The sequence below is a fragment of the Chrysemys picta genome, chromosome 2, assembly GCF_011386835.1.
Source record: "Chrysemys picta bellii isolate R12L10 chromosome 2, ASM1138683v2, whole genome shotgun sequence".
NCBI classification, from domain to species: domain Eukaryota; kingdom Metazoa; phylum Chordata; order Testudines; family Emydidae; genus Chrysemys; species Chrysemys picta.
In genome coordinates, this window is record NC_088792.1 from 21,946,022 (window position 1) to 21,969,305 (window position 23,284).

Here is a 23,284-nt window from a genome sequence, read left to right on the forward strand (position 1 = left end):
TGGGTTACAGACTACAGTTAGTAGTTCTTCAATTTCACATTTGAGTTCCTTCAGAACTCTTGGGTCAATACCATCTGGTCCTGGTGACTTATTGCTGTTTAATTTATCAATTTGTTCCAAAACCTCCTCTAATGATACCTCAATTTGGGACAGTTCCTCAGATCTGTCACCTAAAATGAATGGTTCAGGTTTGGGAATCTCCCTCACATCCTCAGCTGTGAAGACCGATGCAAAGAATTTATTTCATTTCTCTGTGGTTGGCCTTATTGTCCAAGGTGCTAACAGAGCACTCAAGATCTTCCAGTGGTCCCACTGGTTGTTTAGCAGGCTTCCTGCTTCTGCTGTACTTAAACAAAAATTTGCTATTACTTTTTGAGTCTTTGGCTAGCTGTTCCTCAAATTCTTTTTTGGCCTTCCTAATTGTATTTTTACACTTTATTTGCCAGTAAACAGTATTATCAGATTTGAATCAGTCATTGAAAAGTGTGGTCTTCACACTATGTTTAATGAGATGTGAAAACTCCTGTTCTGTTCTTGAAATCATGACATTTTTTCATATAATTCTTATTGATTATTAAAAATTGCTTATCCTGCTATAAATTTACATTACCTTTACAAACAAAAGGAACCTCTTCCTGGACAGGACTAAATTATGTATATATGTTTGTCACTGATGTTTAAGTCACAGGCACCTTTCTCTTATTTTGATAAAGGTATATTTAATTTTCATAAATATGCAAACATACAGAAAAAGCAAATTGGATAGAGTATACAAAAAAAAACAAAAATCTTTTAATACAAATATATATGATAAAATTATAGAAACAAGATTCGGTTCTGCATCTTGTATTTTTGACTGCCTTTTTTCTTTCATTTTATAGGAAGAAAGACGAAGGCTGAAAAATGCAATAATCATCCAGTCCTTTGTACGGGGGTACAGGGCCAGAAAGTACCAAGTAGGTATTTTTCTCATCAATTGAGAGAGATAAAATTGTGATAAAATAAATATGTAAAACAAATTAATTTAAACTGGGGTTTCTTAATACTATAGTCCTAGCCATTTCTGTTGAGAAACTTTGATATTGCTAACTTCCTTTGGTAAGCATGGTGCAAACCCATATAAGAATAGTGAAAAGCAAGAGTTTTTTATTCTCAGTTTGGCTTTATTTTTAAAGGGCATTGTTGAGCATTGACTTCAATGGGAATATTCATGTTTTCAAAGTTAAGCACATGCATAAGGGCATTGCTGGACCATGTTCTTGCCGATCCCATTTACATGAAGAGAAGCTGAGGTTGCTTAGCACCTCTGACAATTGGGCCAAATCTGTTTCAGGTGATTGAAATGGCATTTCTAGTGTGTGATACACAAACATGATTCTTCGTATAATTTAGGTGATAGGTTGATTTGGAAGGGGCTTCTTTAAGACAGCACTGGGTCAGTTATTCTGCAAAAGGGTTGTTTATGTTTATGAACTGGCTAACAGAGTGGGCTGGCTCAAAACAAGTTTATTAAATAGTATTATTTCTTAAGCTGGGTCTTCAGGATTATGCTGGTGAGGGGATTTGTATAACTTGGACTCTTAACAAATATGTAAGATCAGAATACTACCTTCACTTTACCTGTCAGTTAAGATAGAAACTCAAAACAATAGCTTAAAATCCTGCATTTATATTTTAATGTGTTGTCAGAACATAATTTTAATTTATTTTTAACTTTTAAGTACTCCATCCAAAGAAGTGAATTTGATCGCTGTGCTAATCTGGCACAATCTGGAGGAACTGTCTCCATTACCAGTGGAGCTAATCTGACCCTTTTAGTACGTCAACTTCTGTTTTTTTATAGACAGAAAGAGGATTCTAAGCGTTTGGTGAGTGCTGGTACATATTTTACTCTACTGTAGTTAGTTTTATTTCTTGCATGTTTTTTAGTCACTTTATTACTGCAGAACAGGCTTAGTTATCCTTTTGATCCATTTGTTAGAAATGTTGCAGTTCTGTAGCCCTCTTTTTTTAATCCAGTTTCAAAGAGAGCCAGAGTTGGTGGATTTTGGTGGCTAGCTTTCTTCTTTGCACTTCCTATTGAACCCCAATTCAGATGTAATAGCACAAATCCACTTTTCATGTATATAATTACATATTAAAAATCAGTGGAAAGTTTGAGAAACCGTTGTGAATAGCAGCATAAACAATATACATAACTCATAAGAAAAAAAAATTACTCTCAAAATAAACCATCACTGTTTGAAAATATTGTAGCTGTTAGCATTGTTGTTTTTTTTTTTTTTTTTCTTCAGTTTTCTGTAGCTTCTTCTCTTTCCACAAGCTTTATGTGAAGTCGTTGAGTTTTCTGCAGTGACTGATAGGGATAGCTTGTCTCTGCAGAGGTCTAAATCCTGAAAGGAAGAAAGATTTAAATATAAAAGTAGATGAATATGAAACTATTGTGACAGTTTGAAAATTTAAAATATGTGAAGAATATGCTTTTTCCTTGTTGGAAGTCTAAAGCTTTTTCAGTTTCAACTTGTAAAGATCGGATGAACATTTCTCACATCTTAAAACTTTTCAAATGAGGAACCTCCTTCTTTCTCAGTGAAGAATATGCTACTACGTCTTAGTCTGTGTTTTGTAAAGTGCCTTGTGCATTTAGTGTGCCTGCATATGTACAAGATAATATATTAAAATGGTTCATTTATATAACAGTCTATATCGCATGTTACAAAACATAGACTAAGACAAGACATGGCTGCTTAGTCTGTTAGCCCAGCTCTGAGAATTTTAAAGGACTAATATAGATATTATTTTTATGCAACATTGAAAAGCAAGCTTCCCTTGCTACCAAGGAGTTAATCATGCTTTTCCCAGAGCACATTCTGCTGGCATTGATGATGCAGGTGCATATAATGAAGTAAGCGAAAGGTGGTTGTTTGCATGTGCTCCATTAAAACATAGGGTTTGAAAAATTCCCAGTTTTATCAAAGGAGAAAATCGATAGGAAAAGAGGTGTAATAGTCATGCAGATTGGGCAGTTGGGGGGGGGGGGTTAAAAACTAGCTGACGCTGTAATTGTACAAATTTACACAACTCTTCTGAGAGCCAAAATGTTCAGTAACAGGACCTTTTAACCAGTTCATACATTCTAGATTACAATATATTCCCTTTTATCTTGCATCACCCTACACACTGCTTTGTTTATATTCTTAGCTAAGAGGGATAGCCATTCCTGTTTTCCCAGTGGTTCACTAGTTATCCAATGTCTAACCTAATTGCATATGATGAAAGTGGTTAGCCCCAGGTCCAACAGGCAGCTGTCGCATTTCCTCAGCAATTTCTTTAACCCTGTCATTTCTAAATTAGTAAGTCCTAGTGTAGAGTTCATGACTGAATATTTGCCTAAAAGCTGACCACCTTAAAACTATACCTGAAAATCATTGCTTTTTCTACAGTCCTAGCTCACATGCTTTATCACCTTCTGCCTATGTTTTTCCCTACATTTATTACCTGAAAATTTTGCCTGTATAGGGGATCAGATAATACTTATTTTAAAAACTTGCTGCTAGACTATTTTTGATGTTAATAAGTGGTATTTCCACAAAATTTGTCAGTGTGTTCAAGGCATTCTCTTCTTATCCCAACAAATCGCTTAAGCAGACATAATATCATTCATACCTCTTTCCTGTTGCAGCAGTCTCACTGCCATCTCATTCTATTCTACAGCTGTAGAACCTGAACTGTGAACCACATTTACTAATATATATAAATAATTAAAAATAGTCTATTTTAGGGAACTGGTAATTAACCCTGACCTTTTCAGATGACATCAAGGTGTTTCCTAGATTCAGAGAGGTTTAAGGCTAGAGGGATCATTAGATCATATAGTCTAACTTCCTGTATATCACAGGCCCTTAAATTTCACTCAGGTACCCTGTATTGAGCCCAATAATTCATGTTTGGCTAAAGCATGTCTTCTAGAAAGACATCCAGTCTTGATTTGAAGATATCAAAAGATGGAGAATCCACTACTTCCTTTGTTAGTTTGTGCCATTGGTTAATTCCCCTCACTGTTAAAAATCTCTGCCTTATTTCTCATTTGACTTTGTCTAGCCTCAGTTTTCAGCCACTGGTTCTTGTTATGCCTTTTTTGCTCAAATAAAGAGCCCTTTATTACCCAGTATTTTCTCCCTGTGAGGGTACTAATGCAGTGTAATCAAGTCTTGGAGATATTTCCCATTGAAAGAATAACCTAATTACATTAACTTCAGAGGAAATGAGTAATTAATAAAGACATCAAAGAAAATGCCTAAAACATTAAAAGAATCATAAAACTTTATCAGTAAATCCAGGCCAAGGAAAGAAAACAAGAAGAGAATTTCTAATTGTTGAGCACACTATTTGCCCTTGATATGTACTCTTTTGTAGTCAGTTTTTTTGGAGGGGGGGCATATTATGATGTTTCACACAAAATACTTTACATTTGAGGAGTTAGGGAAGAATAGTAAAATATTTTAGGCATATTTTTAAATGTTCTGTTAAATATTTGAAAAAAATTAAGCATTTTTAAATACTATACTTAAGATACTAGAGCAGTAAAGTGCTATAAACATGCATAACCAACGTAGGAGTGTGGAACAAAATTCCCCCCTCTCCCCCAAACTAGGAATTGGGATTGCCACATATGAGGTTCATAAAATAAACTTTTAAATGTAGTTTATCTCATTGTAGATACTGGGTCAAATTAAGGCAACTTGGGGCATACCAAGCAAACAGCAATAAGGGCCCTGCCATTGTCCTGTCTCTACTTGGAGTGGTGATGGCAGGGCATCTCCCTCCCCTCTGAGAGGTGGGGTAGCATTATGGCGTCCTCTTCTCCTCCTCCTCTCCCAGCAGCAGGAGTGGCAGCAGGGTTGGTGGGGGGGGAAGTACCTATCTCAGCAGTTGAGAGGTGTCTGCTTGGATGGATGAGTCAGATTTGCTGCTGTCACAGATCCTAGCAAGCGCCTCTCATGGCTGATCACTAGGACTGCAGAGTAGCGTATTATTACGGAGCAGTGGCCAGGCCAAATTTGAGTGAGTGGCATTGTGACGTGCACCATGTCACAACATTAGGAGTGGGGAGCCAGGCCCAGCCTTGTGCAACAGGAAGCACTGCTGCTGTTTGAGTTCAGGGCGGGCTCACTCGTCAGCCCTGTATGAAAATTCGTGTCATACACGTACTTTTGTCAGTTGCATAATATGCTTGAAAAGGTGTCACATGTACATCAGTTAGTTCTGCCACTGCATTTGGGTCCAGGAAGGCAGGCAGGGAGTCCGCAGACTCACAAGGTGTTGCATGCTTAGTTGCTTCTCCGTCATGGACTGGAGAAAATGGCCCATGAGCACAACAGCTTCAATTCTTTTTAGAACCTTCAGTAATCTGTGTCAGGTGACACTCTTGCCAGGTTCCCCATTTTGAGCACAAAACCCTGCCAGGTGACTTTGTTGTCAAGGTGACTTGCCTCCTGCTAATCCAGTTCTTCAGGGCAGGGACCAGTCTTTTGTCTAGAATGTATAGATTTCCACTGTATGAATGTATAGATTGGGTACTTAGAATCAGCTACTCTCTGTATGTTTGTTTTTTCCACCAACCTTTGGAATCTCAACCCACCATGGAGAAACAGACCATAGAGAAGTCAAAAGGCTGCACGTTCAGAGTGGAGTTTGCAGACATATAGGGATCATAATCTCACACAGAATTCATAAATTGTACAGACATATTCCCAAATTGTCACAGCTGCGCTTTTCTCACAGAGTCAGTCTTCTGCAGCCATGGTGGCGGGACCTCCTTGAGTAGTGGGTCTCGGATGTATAGGGAAGCTTATAGAGTTATTGCTTCAGGCTGTCTGCAGACTCAGGCAGACACCACTAATTATAATCAATTCTCATATTCAAGCTTTTCTTTGCAACATGAGGGCTAGAAACTACTTTTTAAATGAAAGAGTAGCAGCCGTGTTAGTCTGTATCCGCAAAAAGAACAGGAGTACTTGTGGCACCTTAGAGACTAACAAATTTATTTGAGCATAAGCTTTCGTGGGCTACAGCCCAGTTCATGAAGTCATGTAGCCCACGAAAGCTTATGCTCAAATAAATTTGTTAGTCTCTAAGGTGCCACAAGTACTTCTGTTCTTTTTAAATGAAAGTTACCTTTTGACATGACTCCAGTAGCTGGAGACCCAGGCTTGGGTTTATTGTGCCAGTGGCTTAATCGAATCCTGATTAGAGAAATTTGTTATTGATTAATGACTTGTCACATTCTCATTAGATAATTCACAGTGCTAAACTACATCTCATTTTATAACTTACTGTAAAATGGTATGCCAAATGTAAAATGGTAGGCCAAAATATGATATACTCACTCATACCTTTCTCCATGAATTGGCTTTAATGGGACTTATGGTAGAGTAAGGTGCTTTTTCAAAATGAATGGGGAAATCATGAGCGGCCCATAATGAATAACAGCATTCATTTTTACAGAGTTTTTGATCAAATCTGTGCGTTTTGCTTTTCCCAGATATGGATGTGTCAGAACTTAATTAAACAAAGTTCTCAGTTCGTTAAGCAGCTGGATGGTCCTGACAGACTTACTTGCTTATTCCAAATAAAAAGACTGTTGGGCCTATGTTGCAGGTAAATCTTTTTCTTTCTCCAACTAATATCTAAATGATGTTCAGAAAACATGTATTTATATCACAAGATAAAATATAGGAATTAAATGTGATTCTGTTTGTTTAGTAGAGAAGGTTTTTCATTTTTTTTTTTAAATTCATGTTAGATATACAGGCTCCAATAAAGGAAAAACTTTCCTATTCAGGACAGTAATTACACATGTGCTTATTTTCCATTGACTTCAAAATTAAGCATGTGCTTGAGGGCTGTCCACAATAGTGATGGATTTAAGCATGTGCTGAAGTATTTTCCTAAATTGGGGCCATTAGCAATAATTTCCAAATCAGAACATTTCCTCAGAACTAATGACTGTTTGGGAAGAGCTGTATGAATCCTACCAGTATCCCCACTTGGTCACGAAATGCCTTATACTAACATGTTTATTGCTGTTTTATGGCTAATATGGTTGTTTAAAATACTGTTTGCTCCCACTTTTATTTTGAATTTGGGGCACGACCTGCATGCATGTCATTGAGTTCAGCAATGTGATAATTGCAGATAGTGATGCTGAGAGTGCCTTCATAGGGCCACAGGAAGCAAAGTCTACTGGGACAGAGATAAGTAGCTGACCTGGATCTGGTAGAAGTAGCCCACTCTCTTCTTTGGAACCAAAAAGGTTATTCTTCACATTGATGTGATAACGGTAGCCAGCTCCCTTCTCCAGAGCTAAAAGGTCTTGTGAAGAGGATACTGTTTCCTGTTACCTTGGAGTGCAGAGCCAACAGTGGAACTAGACATGTAGATGTGTTTTGTCCTGTGGTCTCAATTCAGTTAATATTAAGGGCATTTCTAGACAATGAATGCCTAGTGCATTTGGATTTGATTAATTTTTCCATTCTTCTGATAACTGTATACATACCATATACATAGTGGATTATGACATCAAAACTCTGTAAACGAAAATACAAGGTATATTGGAACCCGGTTGTAGTTAAGACCTTTTCATTTCATGATATCACTGCACTAGAAGTGAAGTTTCACTGTAATTGGAATTGCAATTTACAGTTTTAAAATTTGAAATAATTTGGGATATTCTTTCTACTTTAGAAATTAAGTTTCACTATATCAGAGTTCACTGTATATTTTACTCTATAAAATATTTGTATTAAAGACAGCTAAAATGTTGTTGCAATATGGAACCAAAAAGGTTTTTGATACTAATGTATATTTTCAGATAACATCTATATTTACATATCAGATGTTTCAGTTCTATCAATTTTCATGGATTCAATATTTGTGTATATTTCTCGTACTTCTTAATGTGTCCCTTTATAATGTAAAGTCTACCATGGAAATAGAATTTAAAGTATACGTTGTACTTCAGATTAGAAAGTAATGGGCTTATTTAAAACTGTTTATTTCCGTGTGAGAAAATTGCTCAGTGTAAATAGTTATGTATCAGTTTCTAATATTGACTCAGTAGGAAGGTTAGCTTAAACAAAAACAAAACCAGAAAATAAATTCATGTGACTTGATGCACCAAGATATTTAATTATAAAGAAAAAATAAAAGCTGATGTTGTCTGCATACATTTTCCCACTGTATTTCATAGAACAGGGGTGGGCAAACTTTGGCCCGAGGACCACATCTGGGAATAGAAATTGTATGGCGGGCCATGAATACTCACAAAATTGGGGTTGGGGTGTGGGAGGGGCTGAGGGCTCTGGTTGGAGGTGTGGGATCCAGGGTGTGGCCAGAAATGAGGAGTTCAGGGTGTGGGAGGGGGTTCCAGGCTGGCAGGGAGGTCGGGTGAGGTGAGGGCTCCAGCTGGGGTGCGGGCTCTGGGATGGGGCTGGGGATGAGGAGTTTAGGGTGTAGGAGGGTGCTCCAGTCTGGGACCGAGGGGTTTGGAGGGTGGGAGGGGGATCAGGGCTAGGGCAGAGAGTTGGGGCACAGGGGGAGGCTCAGGGATGCGGGCTCCAGACGGCAATTACCTCAAGCGGCTCCCAGAAGCAGCGGCATGTCCCTTCTCTGGCTCCTACGTGGAGGCGCAGCCAGGTGGCTCTGCGCGCTGTCTTGTCCACAGGCACCGCCCCTGCAGCTCCCATTGGCCACGGTTCAGAGCAGACCCCACTGGCCGCCCCTATGCATAGGAGCCAGAGAAGGGACATATTTGCTGGGATGATTTAGTTGGGGATTGGTCCTGCTTTAACCAGGGGGGTTGACTAGATGATCTCCTGAGGTCCCTTCCAACCCTGATATTCTATGACATACTGCTGCTTCTGGGAGCCACGTGGAGTGGCCCCCCCACCCTGCTTCCTGGCTGGAGTGCCAGAGAAGGGCCATGCTACTGCTTCTGGGACCCGCGTGAAGTGGCCCCTGACCCTGCTTCCCGGCTGGAGCGCCGGAGCTGGGCAAGCCCCAGTCTCCATTCCCCAGGCATCTCGAGGGCCGGATTAAAATGGCTGGTGGGCCGTATCCAGTCTGCGGGCTGTAGTTTGCCCACCCAGGCATAGAATTGTAGGACTGGAAGGGACCTCAAGAGATCTTCTAGTCCAGTCCCTGCACTCAAAGCAGGACCAAGTATTATCTAGACCATTCCCTGACAGTTGTTTGTCTAACCTGTTCTTAAAAGCCTCCAATGACTGAGATTCCACAACATCCCTAGATAATTTGTTCCAGTGCCTAACTACTCTTAGACATTAGGAAAAACTTCCTAACTGTAACCTTAATCTCCTTGTGGAAATTTAAGCCCATTACTTCCCCTCCTTAGCCACTAAGAACAGGACAACAATTTATCACCCTCTTCTTTATAACAACTTTTTACATACTTGAAGACTGTTATGTTCCCCCTCAGTTTTCTCTTCTCCAGAAAAAACAAACCCAATTTTTTCAGTCTTCCCTCATAGGTCATGTTTTCTAGACCTGTAATCCATTTTTGTTGCTCTCCTCTGAACTTTCTCCAATTTTGTTCACATCTTTCCTGAAATGTGGTGCCCAGCACTGGACACAATACTCCAGTTGAGGCCTAATCAGCACAGAGTAGAGCGGCAGAATTACTTTACAACATTCCTGCTAATACATCCCAGAATGATGTTAGCTTTTTTGAAACAGTGTTAAATTGTTAATTTTAGTTGGTGATCCACTACAACCCCCAGATCCCTTTCCACAGTACTCCTTTGTAGGCAGTCATTTCTCGTTTTGTATATGTGCAACTGATTGTTCCTTCCTAAGTGGAGTACTTTGCATTTGTCCTTATTGAATTTCATCCTATTTACTTCAGACCATTTCTCCAGTTTGTTCAGATCATTTTGAATTTTAATCCTATCCTCCAAAGTACTTACAACCCCTCCTACCTTGGTATTGTCCGTAAACTTCATAAGTGTATCCTCTATGCCATAATCTAAGGGCTGGTCCACACTAACCCCCCAGTTCGAACTAAGATATGCAACTTCAGCTACGTGAATAACGTAGCTGAAGTCGAAGTACCTTAGTTCGAACTACAAGGTACTTACCGCAGGTCCACACGTGGCAGGCAGGCTCCCCTGTTGACTCCGTGTACTCCTCTCGCGGAGCAGGAGTACCGGCGTCGACGGCGAGCACTTCTGGGATCGATTTATCGCGTCTAGACAAGACGCGATAAATCGATCCCAGAAGAGCGATTGCTTACCGCCGACGCCGGAGGTAAGTATAGACGTACCCTAAGTCATTGATCAAGATTTTGAACAGAACTGGACCTAGAACTGATCCCTGTGGGACCTCACTTGATATGCCCTACCCGGTTTGACTGTGAACCATTGATAACACTGGTCTACAATTTTTGAGAAGTCGTCTGCTTCAGAGATAAAATATGCTATTTATTATGTATTTTGTGTGCTGAATTCAAATATGACAATTAAAACAACTGAGTGGCTACTGTTTTTAAGATATTTAAGTTTTTACATTTTATGTCTATGTATATTGTGTAGATAGTAGAGTTTTAATCATAAATTGTAAACCTAGGTCTTTTCATGTGTTTATGGTTGCTTTACATGATAATATTTCACCTGTCCTGTTTATGTAACACTTTAAAAATCAGCAAAAGGGTTATATAAATAAAATTTATTTGAAACAAAAGGCAAAAAACTATTACGTACATAGTTTAGTCCTATTCAGTGTCTACTCGGCACTTCTTGGCTTGTCTCTTGTATTCATTAAATGGAGCTTCTCTTGTCACTGTCCAGCAATAGTCTGCAAGCATTCATGGGCTCCATTTGCCCTGATAGCGTTTCTCCATTGTTGCAATGTCCTGGTGAAATCGCTCGTCGCTCACTGCTCCGCAGTTCGGTGGAAATTAATCTAGATGAGAGTGCAAAAAATGTATCTTTAGTGACATGTTGCAACCAAGGCTTTTGTATGCCTTGAGGAGGTTTTCTACCAACAACCTGTAGTTGTCTGCCTCGTTGTTTCCGAGAAAATTTATTGCCACTAACTGGAAGGCTTTCCATGCCGTCTTTTCCTTGCCACGCAGTGCATGGTCAAATGCATCATCTCGAAGAAGTTCACGAATCTGAGGACCAACAAAGACATCTTCCTTTATCTTAGCTTCACTTAACCTTGGAAATTTTCCATGGAGGTTCTTGAAAGCTGCTTGTGTTTTGTCAATGGCCTTGACAGAGTTCTTCATCAGACCCAGCTTGATGTGTAAGCGTGGTAACAAAATCTTCCTTGATTCAACAAGTGGTGGATGCTGTACACTTTTCCTCCAAGGCTCCAATGACTGTTGGAGTAGCCAAACTTTCTTGATGTAGTGGAAATCTCTTGCACGACTATCCCATTCGCAGAGAAAACAGCAGACCTTTGTGTATCCAGTCTGCAGACCAAGCAAGAGAGCAACAACCTTCAAATCGCCACAAAGCTGCCACTGATGTTGGGCATAGTTTATGCACCTCAAAAGTTGTTTCATGTTGTCATAGGTTTCCTTCATATGGATGCATGACCAACTGGAATTGATGGCAAAACATTGCCATTATGCAGTAAAACAGCTTTAAGACTCGTCTTCGATGAATCAATGAACAGTCTCCACTCATCTGGATCATAAACGATGTTGAGGGCTGCCATCACACCATGGATGTTGTTGCAGGCTACAAGATCACCTTCCATGAAGAAGAATGAGACAAGATCCTTTTGACGGTCACAGAACATGGAAACCCTAACATCACCTGCCAGGAGATTCCACTGCCATAATCTGGAACCCAACAGCTCTGCCTTACTCTTGGGTAGTTCCAAATCCCTGACAAGGTCATTCAGTTCACCTTGTGTTATGAGGTGTGGTTCAGAGGAGGAGGATGGGAGAAAATGTGGGTCCTGTGACATTGATGGTTCAGGACCAGAAGTTTCATCCTCTTCCTCTTCCTCGTCTGACTCAAGCGAGAATGATTCTGTTGCATCAGGAACCGGCAGTCCTTCTCCGTGGGGTACTGGACGTATGGCTGATGGAATGTTTGGATAATGCACAGTCCACTTTTTCTTCTTTGACACACCTTTCCCAACTGGAGGCACCATGCAGAAGTAACAATTGCTGGTATGATCTGTTGGTTCTCTCCAAATCATTGGCACTGCAAAAGGCATAGATTTCCTTTTCCTGTTCAACCACTGGCGAAGATTTGTTGCACAAGTGTTGCAGCATATGTGTGGGGCCCACCTCTTGTCCTGATCTCCAATTTTGCAGCCAAAATAAAAGTGATAGGCTTTCTTAACCATAGTGGCTATACTGCACTTTTGTGATGCAAAAGTCACTTCACCACAAACATAGCAGAAGTTATCTGCACTGTTCACACAAGTACGAGGCATCTCTGCTCACTTTGGCTAAACAGAAATGTGTCCCTTTGCAAAATCAAACGCTGACAAATAAGAGAGCACGACACTGTATGATTTCTAGAGCTGATATAGGGCAATTTGTTCAGCAGAGTGATGTAAGCTTCGTTACGATTGCATCATCCATGACTTCTAGGAATAACATGATGCAATTCATATCATGTATGACGCAACAGCAGCTTCAGATTGCATCATTCATTGTTTTGCCTAAAAAGCAAGTACTGTCCAAACCCAGTCATAGATTTATTCATAGAGCCAGTCAAAGATGTATTTTAGTCATTTCTGGTTGAAATTGAGATCCCTTCCCTTTATAACTCACTTATCCTCCGCCATTCCCAAGTCAAGGGTCGTATATACTGACCCAATAGCATATTTAGAAAACTAGAGCCAATCAACAATTTTAAGCATCATTTTCGTTCTCAGTGACCCAGAATTAATAATGTTTCACTACATTTATTTCAGAAGCATTTTGGCTGTAGAGCAGTGTAACTACTCTCTGGGAAAGGTTTTCCAACCAGTTATGCATCATTGGTATAGTAGTTCCATCTAGGTTGCATTTCCCCAGTTTGTTTATGGGAAGGTGATGGGAGACAGTATCAAAAGTCAGATCTACTGCTCCCCCCCCCCCCCCCCCATCCATAAGGCTTGTTACCCTGTCAGAGCTTTTAGGTTGGTTTGAGATGTTTTGTTCTTGATTCAAAGTGACAGTCAATTAAAATCATCCTTTTTTTTTTTCTGGACATTTTTTTAACTAGTGTGTTTACAAATGACACCTAAAATTACTATAAATTAAAGAGATTAGTGGAAATGTTTTTCTCTGATTTTTAGTTTATTTACTTTGTGCATTTCTCAGTATTTTGTGTATTCTTAGTGTCATTGATTCTTTGTATAGCCTATCATTTTCTCTCTGTTTGAATTGGCTTTTTACATCGCAAAAGAGGGATAGGAAAAGTAGAATTATAAAAATTAGCAGGGGACCTCTGGAGCAGGGATAGTAACAGAAATTACTTTTAATGCCTTTTTAATGGCTAGATTTCAAGTTGGCAGTGGCCCTATAAATTGTTGATTTTTTTCACTATAATATAGGTGTGTGTATATAATATAATAATCTATATAATACAAACTAGATTATATGGACCATAGGCTTCATTATTGTTCTGCGGAGTGAAACTCCATTTTTCCCATGGTAGAACTCAAAAGCTGATCCAACCCAGGTTTCTAAGGCTCTATTTCCTTCATTTTGGGGCTGTCCTTTTAACCTTTCCCTTCCTAATTTTCCTTGCCCGTATGCACCCCCACCCCATCATGGTGCCATATATTTATTCTCCACCATTTTTGTAGTTGCAGGTATTTGATGAATAGTTTAGCAAAGAAGTATAGAGACTAGAATGTCTGGCACTTTGTTCTGTAGCTGCGGACAGAGCTTTTGTCCGACATCTGACTGTCTTCAGCTGCCTCTTCAGAATCCCACACAGCTTAGTCCTGGCAGACCTGGCTTCATTTTCTGTGTTCATGTCATAACTGTTGGCAAATAGATACTCTGGACTTCTCTTCTGAGGAGTCTCATAATGATTGTGTCTGTCTAGTGAATGCAGCAGGCCACTAAACTTTGCAAGTCATTGAGGCCAAGAATTTAGCAAAGAGGAACTGGATGTTTGTATGGAAAAGAAAAATATCGAGATTTGTTATAGTTAATACTGAAAAAAAGACTTCAGGAAAGAATAGAAAACCTTATGCTTCAGGGTTTAAACCAAGCTGTATTTGGAATTAGAATTACATGTTTGTGTGGGACAAGTTTATCCTACATCTTCTTGTTGCAGGGTTTCTTGTGCCTTCCCCTGAAGCATCTGGTGCTGTCCACTGCCAAAGACAGGATATTAAACTAGATGGACCAGGAGTTTGATCTGGTTTGGCAATTCCGATGTTCCAGAGTTGTTGAAGCACTTGTCTTGTAAAGATAGTTGAAGTTCTGAGAATGTTTAGAATCCATTATGAATAAGATTATTTTTAAGGAAGATGTGAAAATTTTTGTAGTTCAATTTTTAAAAAGTATGTATGAATCTTAACTTAAATGGGAAAAACCTCTCATGTTAATTAATTGTGAATTTTATTTTATTTACAGGTTACTGCAAAACTGCAACGATGACAGTCTGAATGTTGCACTTCCTATGAGAATGCTTGAGGTATTTTCATCTGAGAATACGTATTTACCTGTTTTACAAGATGCCAACTATGTGGCATCAGTATTTGAACAAATTTTGCACTACATGGTTCAAAAAGGTCAGTAGCAGGAATATTAGAAGTTGTGGTAAAAACACAAACTTTAAACAAATGTGTAACTGCTGAAGGCCATGTTACTGAAACACATTGTATTTTGACAACAGACATTATGGTTAACATTAAGTAGTGCAGACACTGACCCATAGTTTTAATGAACATGTTTGTGAACAAAAAGTTACAGCTCAGTACTTGATTTCTTTGGAATCGTGTTTCTAAACTGTATATTTTACTAGGTTGCTAGTGCAATGTGTTTTACTATATGCTAATATTATATAGTGAATATGCTTCATTCCTCTAACTGCTGTTTTACATATGCGCAAATAACCTCCCCCCAAAACCCAAACTGCAGTTCTACTCTGAAAAATGACTTTGTAAAAATGTTACCTTATTGTGCAACAGATAATCTCCCTTTATCTGCTAAATGGTGTTAAAGTGTTTGTTAATTTTTAACCCTGTTAGCACCATAGCACCAGCACAGCAAAGAGATAGTGAGCTAGGTTCTGTTTCCTTTGTTCCATCATCAATAGAGCTGTTTGCTAAGTTCCAGGCAGTTACACCTGTGCAAACCTGTTGAAAGCAAACGGATTGCATAGGTGTCACTGAGGGTGTAATTTGGCTTGTGGAACTTTTATTACTTGTGGGATGTGCAAGAAGGAAAGAATGCAGTTTGGCTTTCTGATCCTGGGTTGAGTTTGCCAGATTCATATCAAAGGGAAAGGAAAAACTTTTTCTTCCTACTGATCATATTTGACCTGACAGCCATTTATAGGAAAAAACCACAGAACTCCAGGATGTCATTTCTACAGTCACTTCTTGGAATAGATCCATATTTTAAAGGTTTAAAACATACATAGTGGACTAAATCCTGCTCTTATTCTGGTACTGTTGATTTAGATGGAACTGCTACAGTCAGAAATTACTTTTTACCAGAGCATAATACAGTGTGAGTGAGATTGCAATACGTTAATTGGCTTGCCTAGAAGCTATTACAAATTTTCATAGTATGCTATTAAGAACACCATAATTTGTATCTTTGTTTAGCTCTTGTATAAAGTATTTTGGAAGGTGTCACCTCCATATAGTGGTGTTAGCTTGTTGTTACTACATAACATCCAGTTTTCAAAATTGATGTATGGGAATTTAAGTCTGGATAGGTTAAAAATCTAAGTCCATAAAATCTAGCTGTCTGTCTGATCATGGTACAAAAAGCAAAAATAGTAAGACTGCATGATAACTGCAGTTGTGCTGTCCTTTTAATCATACATGATACCCAAGTAATTGTACAAAACACTTTTGTGATCTTTGTTTATATCATTTTAAACTGTGTTTTGCACACAGTCCATCTAGCCTGTGCTTCTGAAAACTATTACCTTAGCTCCTGCATCCCCTGTACTTTCCATTTGTTATTTCCACCTCTTGTTACATCTTATCATATGGCCCCTACCCCAAAGAGCTTAACAGTTATTTATGATATGTTGTCCTAGCACAAAGGGCCTCTGATTTTTCATTGAAACCTCTAGGCACTACTGTAATACAAAATTGTTAATAATAACTCGAGTGAGCTAAGGCAAGTGGGATTTGGTCCAGGGGACACAAGAGCTGCTTAATGAAAAGAAATTGCACCATAAAAAGGGGAACAAAACAGTTTTCAGGGTTTGGCAAGTGATAAACAATATATTCACATTTAAAAATGAAGTTCAAAGGGTTGAAAACACACGGAAATCATTTTTAAATATTTATTTTTAATTATTCATAGCGTCTGGAAAGGCCTGTAAAGGACACGGTGGTTATCTGTGAATGTGCTTATGTATTGAAATGCATGTGTGTATTGATTTAAATACTGGCTTTGGAGTAGAGTACAAATGAAACTTTTTATGCATTGTTCCTCTGGAGGAGAGGTAGGTAAAGTATATCAGCCTTTTAGGCCTTGTCTTCACTAGGAAAAAGATGTATTTTTAACTCATGTTAACGCATATTAGCTAATGTGTTAAAATCCTAATATAGACTAGGCAAGTTGTAGTTCTTCAAGTTCTTGTCCATATATATTCTTCTGTTGGTGTGCATATGCCTTGTGCACTTGAGTTTGGATTCCTTTGGCCAACAGTCTTCCTTGGGGCCATGCCTGTGCCCTGACTGTCCTTGTGCCGCTCGCCTGAGAGGAAAAAGGACAGGGGACCCTCCATTCCTTTGCCAATATGAAATCCATGAGTTATGGGACTTCATAATAACAGGGAAAGATGGTAGATCATGGAATATATATATGGACAACATATTTCTAAGAGCAACAGTAACTGTAAGATAAAGTAACCATTAATTTTAACATGTAAGTTGGTAAGGGTAAAATTTAGAGGGCCCTAGGTTTTACCTCACTCAAGTCATAGATGTTAGAGCTGCAGCTGCCTTGTCAGTACTAGAATCTCAATACGTGTTAATATGCATTAGCTACTGTGTTTAAAAATGCACCTTTTTCCTAGTGTACACATGGCCTTATAGTAAGAAAAAGTGTGTATGGCAATATAAAGGATTGTAACTTATAAAAATAAGAAACTGATTTCTGGAACTTCCAAACTCAAATAATTTTTACTGCTGAAATTGCCCCTTCATTAGCCCTAGTATTAATAAATTGTAGGTATGTATGAAATCTAGATAACCTAGGGGCCATTTATCAAACTAAGGCAATTTAGAAGTAGTAATATCAATTTAACTGAAATGTCAGCTGCAGGGCAAGTTCAGTGCACATCCATATTTACAAGTGTACACTTGAGAAGAAGTGCTTCATTTGAGAAATACAATTAAAAGACACACTATTTTAACCATACCCTCTTACTTAAAGTTGAACAAATGTTTTATAGTCTCCAGCGAGTGAGCTTCAAATATACATTTCCAGTTTTGACAACAGTGAATGTTCTTTTCAGGAAATGGGTGCAACAAAGGATTCTTCATAAGAGTACTATGTTTACTGCACTTCACTTTCAGCTATTATGATGTGATGCTGTGCTGGCAGAGCAAGTTTAAACTCTCTCAGGTGTGGTTTTAAGAGGCAGTGCAAAGGATGGAAAAGTTAGTTCAACTTTTCAATGCCTTAGAAACCTTCCAAATATGCTTTTGTGATGTCTCTTGTTGTCATGGACTGATTTTCACTGACTAGAGCAGGTAATTTGAATAGGATGGTTTTTATTATTGATGATAAAAGCATATGAGAACTGTAATATCTTTAGAAAATGTTTGAATCTACGTGAGTTTCCAGATGCTCTACACTTCTAAGTTCATTAAGCAAGAAGGTGAATTAAGGATAGGATGGAATCATGAAATAGTCTTTGCATCTTATTGACATGGATGCTGTTCAGGTTACCTCCCATCCACATCTTTGTGGCATAGTCAATGGAACATCATGTTGTTATGCAAGAAATCCACAATTTAGGAACAATTTTCAATCCAGACTGGTGGAAGTCAGAAGTGTTTGTAGAATTGTGACACTCCTCCAACAGCAGGTATGTGTGTAGGATGTCATATGATACTCTGGAAGGCTTTGGATCTAGTGGGAGCCATTGATGGTGTCCAAAAGGCCAAAAAAACCAGAAATGTGACAGGCAGATGAGTTCAGAGAAATAGGAGATTTAGTATACTGTGTCTAGGTGGCAACTGCTTTAAAGAACCAGTTCAGCGGGAGCAGGTTGTTTTTGAAAGTCAGGCTAATTCTGTGTACATTTATTTGTCTCTGCAATTTATAAAATAAACTGCATTTCCAAACAACTGGTGATGACCTGGCCATTTTCTTTTATGAGTATAGCTTTTTGCTGCATTTTTACAGTTTATCTCTTAATTGTTTAAATCAGACTTTAAGCTATGAATTGTAAAGAGCTCCTAATTATAAATTGCAGTTTTCTTTACAACTCAAGAGATAAATGGTTGCATATATTTTTATTTGTTTCAGGATTCTACAGGTCGCTTTATTTGTTAATTAATAACAAGCTTCCATCGAGTATTGAATATTCTGATGTCTCTCGAGTTCCTATTGCAAAAATACTGCTAGAGAATGTTCTGAAACCATTGCACTTTACATATAGCTCCTGTCCAGAGGGTGCAAGGTAAACAAAGGAGATCTTTCAATATTTGTATATCAACTCATTATTATCTGAGATACATAGGGTACATGCAGTTTTTAGTTAAGATTTTATATGTGCTGTTGAGTGCATAGTATTACAGAAAAAAGTTTTATGTGATAGTGCAATAATGTACTGAAGTAGGTTTTCTGAAATTCTTTACAGCACTTATTCAGTTAAATATAATTTTTCATAATCTTGGAATAGTCTCAGACTAGTTTTATGTGGGTGCATTAGGCGTTAAAGAAAAATACAAATAGAATAATATTGAGAAGGGCTGATTAATTTTTGAGTAATCTGACAAGCTTAGTATAGTGGCATAGAATTAAGGAATGAAGCTATACATAGTTTCCTTGATGGATAAAATAATGTGTTCAGACTCGCAAGTTGATGATCAATCACTTCATGGATGTGCTGGTGAAAAATTATGTTTACATTTTCTGTAAAGAACCTTTTTTCTCCCCCTTTCAGGCAACAGATTTTTGCTGCCTTCACAGAGGAGTTTCTGGCAGCACCTTTTACAGATCAGATATTCCATTTCATCATTCCAGCGCTTGCAGATGTGCAAACACTTTTCCCTTATGAACTCTTCCTGAATGCACTATTAACAGAAAGCAGGCGTTCAAGAAAAAGTGATAGAGCTCCATGGCTGTTTTACTTTGTTTTAACAGTTGGTGAAACATATTTGGGTATGAAAAATATATAATCTATTCAGTTAAAATTAATTTTTGTGTATTGTATAATATAGGTCTTTGAATTGGCATGTTACATATCACTATAGTATATTTTAGTATATTTCATGGTCTGAAAAAGAAATCAAAAGTGATAGACAGTTTAAAATATGAAGATCATTAGATGTATTCTTCTTACAGCCCACTCCAAGATTCATATAATTCTTTGCAATATAGGGCATACTTTAATTGTAAGCTTTTGGGCATGTTGTTTATTGATATGGGATTCCTGTTGAACACAGTTCTATTCAGCGATAGTACAGTATGATCTGCTTACTTTCTTTTATTTCTGTTTATTTGCTGTAGGATCCCTGTCAGAGGAAGGGCTACTTGTGTACTTAAGGGTACTCCAAACATTTCTTTCTCAGTTACCTGTGTCTGCTACTGGTGCAAATTGTCAAGATGCAGCCAGTGATTCTGAAGATGAGGATGAAGAAATTAGTAAGATGATGACCATACCTGTAAGCGTTAGAGTTACTCTGAATAAAACCTTCTTATAGCAACACCATAGTTAAAATTGAGGAAGGCACTTTCATTGTATTCCCCTCATTTCATTTACCGCTGATGCAGTGAAACATGCATCAGTGGTAAAGAGACTGCTTATTTTGGTTGTTAGAACCAAATAATACAAATTTTACTGTATTGTTTTTAAAAAAATATATTCCTTGTTTATTTAATGTGAAGTGCACAAAAACATTGAAGAGGAATTTTTTATTTAGGACCTTCGTGGTCAGTTGGGACCAGATTTTTAAAGGTATTTAGGTGCCTGGAGATAATAAAGGTTCCGTAGTGTCCTTTAATATGATGCTAATTCAAATAGTATTACATTAAAGCATACTAGGAAACCTTTTGTGTGCACCAGCAGGGTCTACACAGATTAATCAATGTGTAACAAGTTAGTGTGCTTTAGAAATCATACCCCCGTAGTGCACATTGCTGTTCTGTATAGACAAGCCGTAAGTATAAACTTTTCATTCCCAGGTGTACTGTAGTTTGCTTACAATGCACTTTATGTGGCTAGGCAAATTAGTTGTTTGGTAGCACGTTATGCAGTTGGCTGCATAATGCAGTGTGATTTACAGTGGAAAAGAATGGAACTCGGAGGGAGGCATAGACCTTGATCATTGTAAAGAAAGGTGACTCTGATTAGTAAGTGTTTGTTACGTACAAGCATTTCTGTATTGCATATATCTATCTATCTATCTATAGATAGATAGATATACATATATATATATATATGCACATACATACAAATGGAACTCTGAATGTAAATTTCTGAGGTAGACAGTTTTTAGTCATTATTTTTTTTAATGGAATCCTAAATATAATTCTGTATTTGTACAGCGCATAGTACAGTGAGGTCCTAGTCCATGACTGGGGCTGCTAGGCACTACAAAAATACAAATAATAACCAAGAATTCTTAAAAGTACAGGAGCCGCAACACAATCCTAAAACACAAATTTATATTAACAAAATTTGTTGCTACATAAAACATTATCTGATTAAAGGCTTCCTTTATTTTTAATCTCTTTCTTAGAGGAGAAAGGATGGGAGGTGAATGTTGGATTCTACAGAGAAATATTTATAGAAACTGCTTATGAAAGGGTCTCAAAATAGCTTTCTACATTAAACTTTGCTAAGATCAAGACACTTTTTTTTAAACTCAATATATTTTCAGATTTTGCCATTTTCAAGCAAAATAAAATTATTGAAAAAAGTAACCTGTTAAAATTAATATAGGCAGGAAGACAATATAAGAATGATTTACTTTGATAGAAAAAGAATGACAGTTTACTTTCCTAGTTTAATTTTGTATTTTAAAGGGGACTTTATAGGGCTTGTATCTGATAACACTGAGTTGTCAAGGAACACAGCCATCAAATCTTGCCACTTGAAAATATTATATTCTCCCCTTGGACAAATTATATATTCTTCTTTGAGTGCTTGCTCATGTCGATTCCATTTTAGGTGTGTGCGCGCCCACGTGCACAGTTGTCAGAGTTTTCTGCCTTAGCGGTATCCGTAGGGCTGACTGTGGTGCCCCCCTGGAGTGGCGCTCCCATGCAGTGGTATATCAGGCACCGCCGGCCCTGTGCCCTCTGTTTCTTATTACCATCTGTGACGGTTGGTTGGAGCGCTTTGTTTTGTTTCACAAGAGCAGCAGCAGTTATCCATTGACTGGTTTAGTTGTTGTTGTTCATAGTTTCATAGATAGTTGATAGTGTTAGGTACTCAATAGAGTCCCAGTTGGAACTTTGCCCCAAGTGGGACATGTCCCGCTCCCCCGGTTTCAAGCTGTGTATGTCATGCAGCAGGCCGATGCCAATCAGCGATCCGCATGATAACGCTCTTAAGCATCTGGGAGAAGGCCATAGAAAAGACAGGTGCCGCATCTGTAAGAACTTTCGCCTGAGGACCCTGAAGGAGTGGGAAATCTGCTTGAGGACATTATTGTTGGAGGCTGCTCTTCGCCCAGTGTTGGAATCCTCCACTGTGGCACCTACACCCAGCACTTCGGCCTTGGCACTCAGCGTATTGCCGGCACCGGGCTTGGCCTGTGCCGAAGAAGAGGCTGAAGAAAAGAAGCCCCTTGGCACCAAAGGGGAGAGAGGCCTCGGTTAAAGGACCTGTGTCAGGCCATGCGCCCGCAATGGGGCTTCATGGGGGTATCGTGGAGGTTGGACCCACCAGGCATGCACCCCCCACCCCAGGCAGTGGCAGGGGTTCCCAGCCAGTGATGGGGCCTTCGGTGCCTGAAGCGGTCCCAGCGGCTAAGGAGCAAGGCCGACTGGCTCCGGAGTTGCACGCCAGGTGACCAATACGGCTCCGCTTGCGGCACCGAAGGGGAAAGCCACTGGGGTGCTGCAGCATAGACTGGAGAAATACCGCAGGTCACCGGATCGCAGGCGCAATTCCCTATCACTGCACCCTTAGGACCCGGCAACGCAGTCTAGCTTACTGGCCAGACAACCTAGATCTCCATCGAGATCCCCTCCTACTAGGTGAGGGACTCCAGACTTGTGGCACCACTCCCCGTACTGCCAGTACTGACGACCGTCTGGCCATAGGTCGCCTACACGCTGAACACCCTCTCGCAGAAGGTTTCATCATCCTTGGTCTCTGTCCTGGAGGGCTTGTTCGGGATCTCGGCGTCTTTCCCGTTCATCCTGGTACCGTTCCTCTGGCCGGCAGTTCATCCTGGTCCCCTGTCAATCGCCTACCAGGGTCAGTAGGCAGACCCAGGCCTCAATGGCCCTGCTGTGGTCACCAGAGGGATAGTGATCAAGGTCAGACCACGATTTTAGCCCGTCACCGAGATGAGGCAGCTCTCCTCCAATGTGGGAGACCGACGCAGCAGGAGCCGTGGCCCCCCCATTGACCATACTGGAATCCGTGGAGGGTGCTGGTGTTGCCGGTCCAGTACTCCCAGCCCTCCCCTGGCTCCATCGGACAAACCAGCTGAGGTACTGCTGGTGCTGCAGTCGGAACACGGCACTGAAGCAGAAGCAGAGCCTGCGCACCATACCCCGACACCGAGGGAGCCCTACCCCGACAAGGGAGTGAATGACACCATCCCTCAGGCGATACAATCGTAACTCGTCGTCCCTGGATGAGGCAGTGGCCAGACCCTCCCAAACCAGCAGTGCCCTGGACGATTTTAAAGAGCACCAGGC

At 39.5% G+C, this 23,284-nt stretch overlaps 1 protein-coding gene across 2 annotated transcripts in view; it reads left to right on the forward strand.

Annotated features, from left to right (window-relative positions):
* Positions 1-23,284, forward strand: part of UBE3C (ubiquitin protein ligase E3C) — a 179,469-nt gene that overhangs the window by 17,010 nt on the left and 139,175 nt on the right. Inside the window, exons 3-9 of one of the 2 annotated variants that reach the window (XM_008162984.4) lie at positions 882-956; positions 1,722-1,868; positions 6,545-6,660; positions 14,618-14,775; positions 18,710-18,863; positions 19,350-19,567; positions 19,916-20,070. In XM_008162984.4, coding sequence (XP_008161206.1) covers positions 882-956; positions 1,722-1,868; positions 6,545-6,660; positions 14,618-14,775; positions 18,710-18,863; positions 19,350-19,567; positions 19,916-20,070 — 1,023 coding nt within the window. The remainder of the gene's footprint in view (positions 1-881; positions 957-1,721; positions 1,869-6,544; positions 6,661-14,617; positions 14,776-18,709; positions 18,864-19,349; positions 19,568-19,915; positions 20,071-23,284) is intronic. The other variant, XM_065582755.1, reaches the window with a different exon arrangement.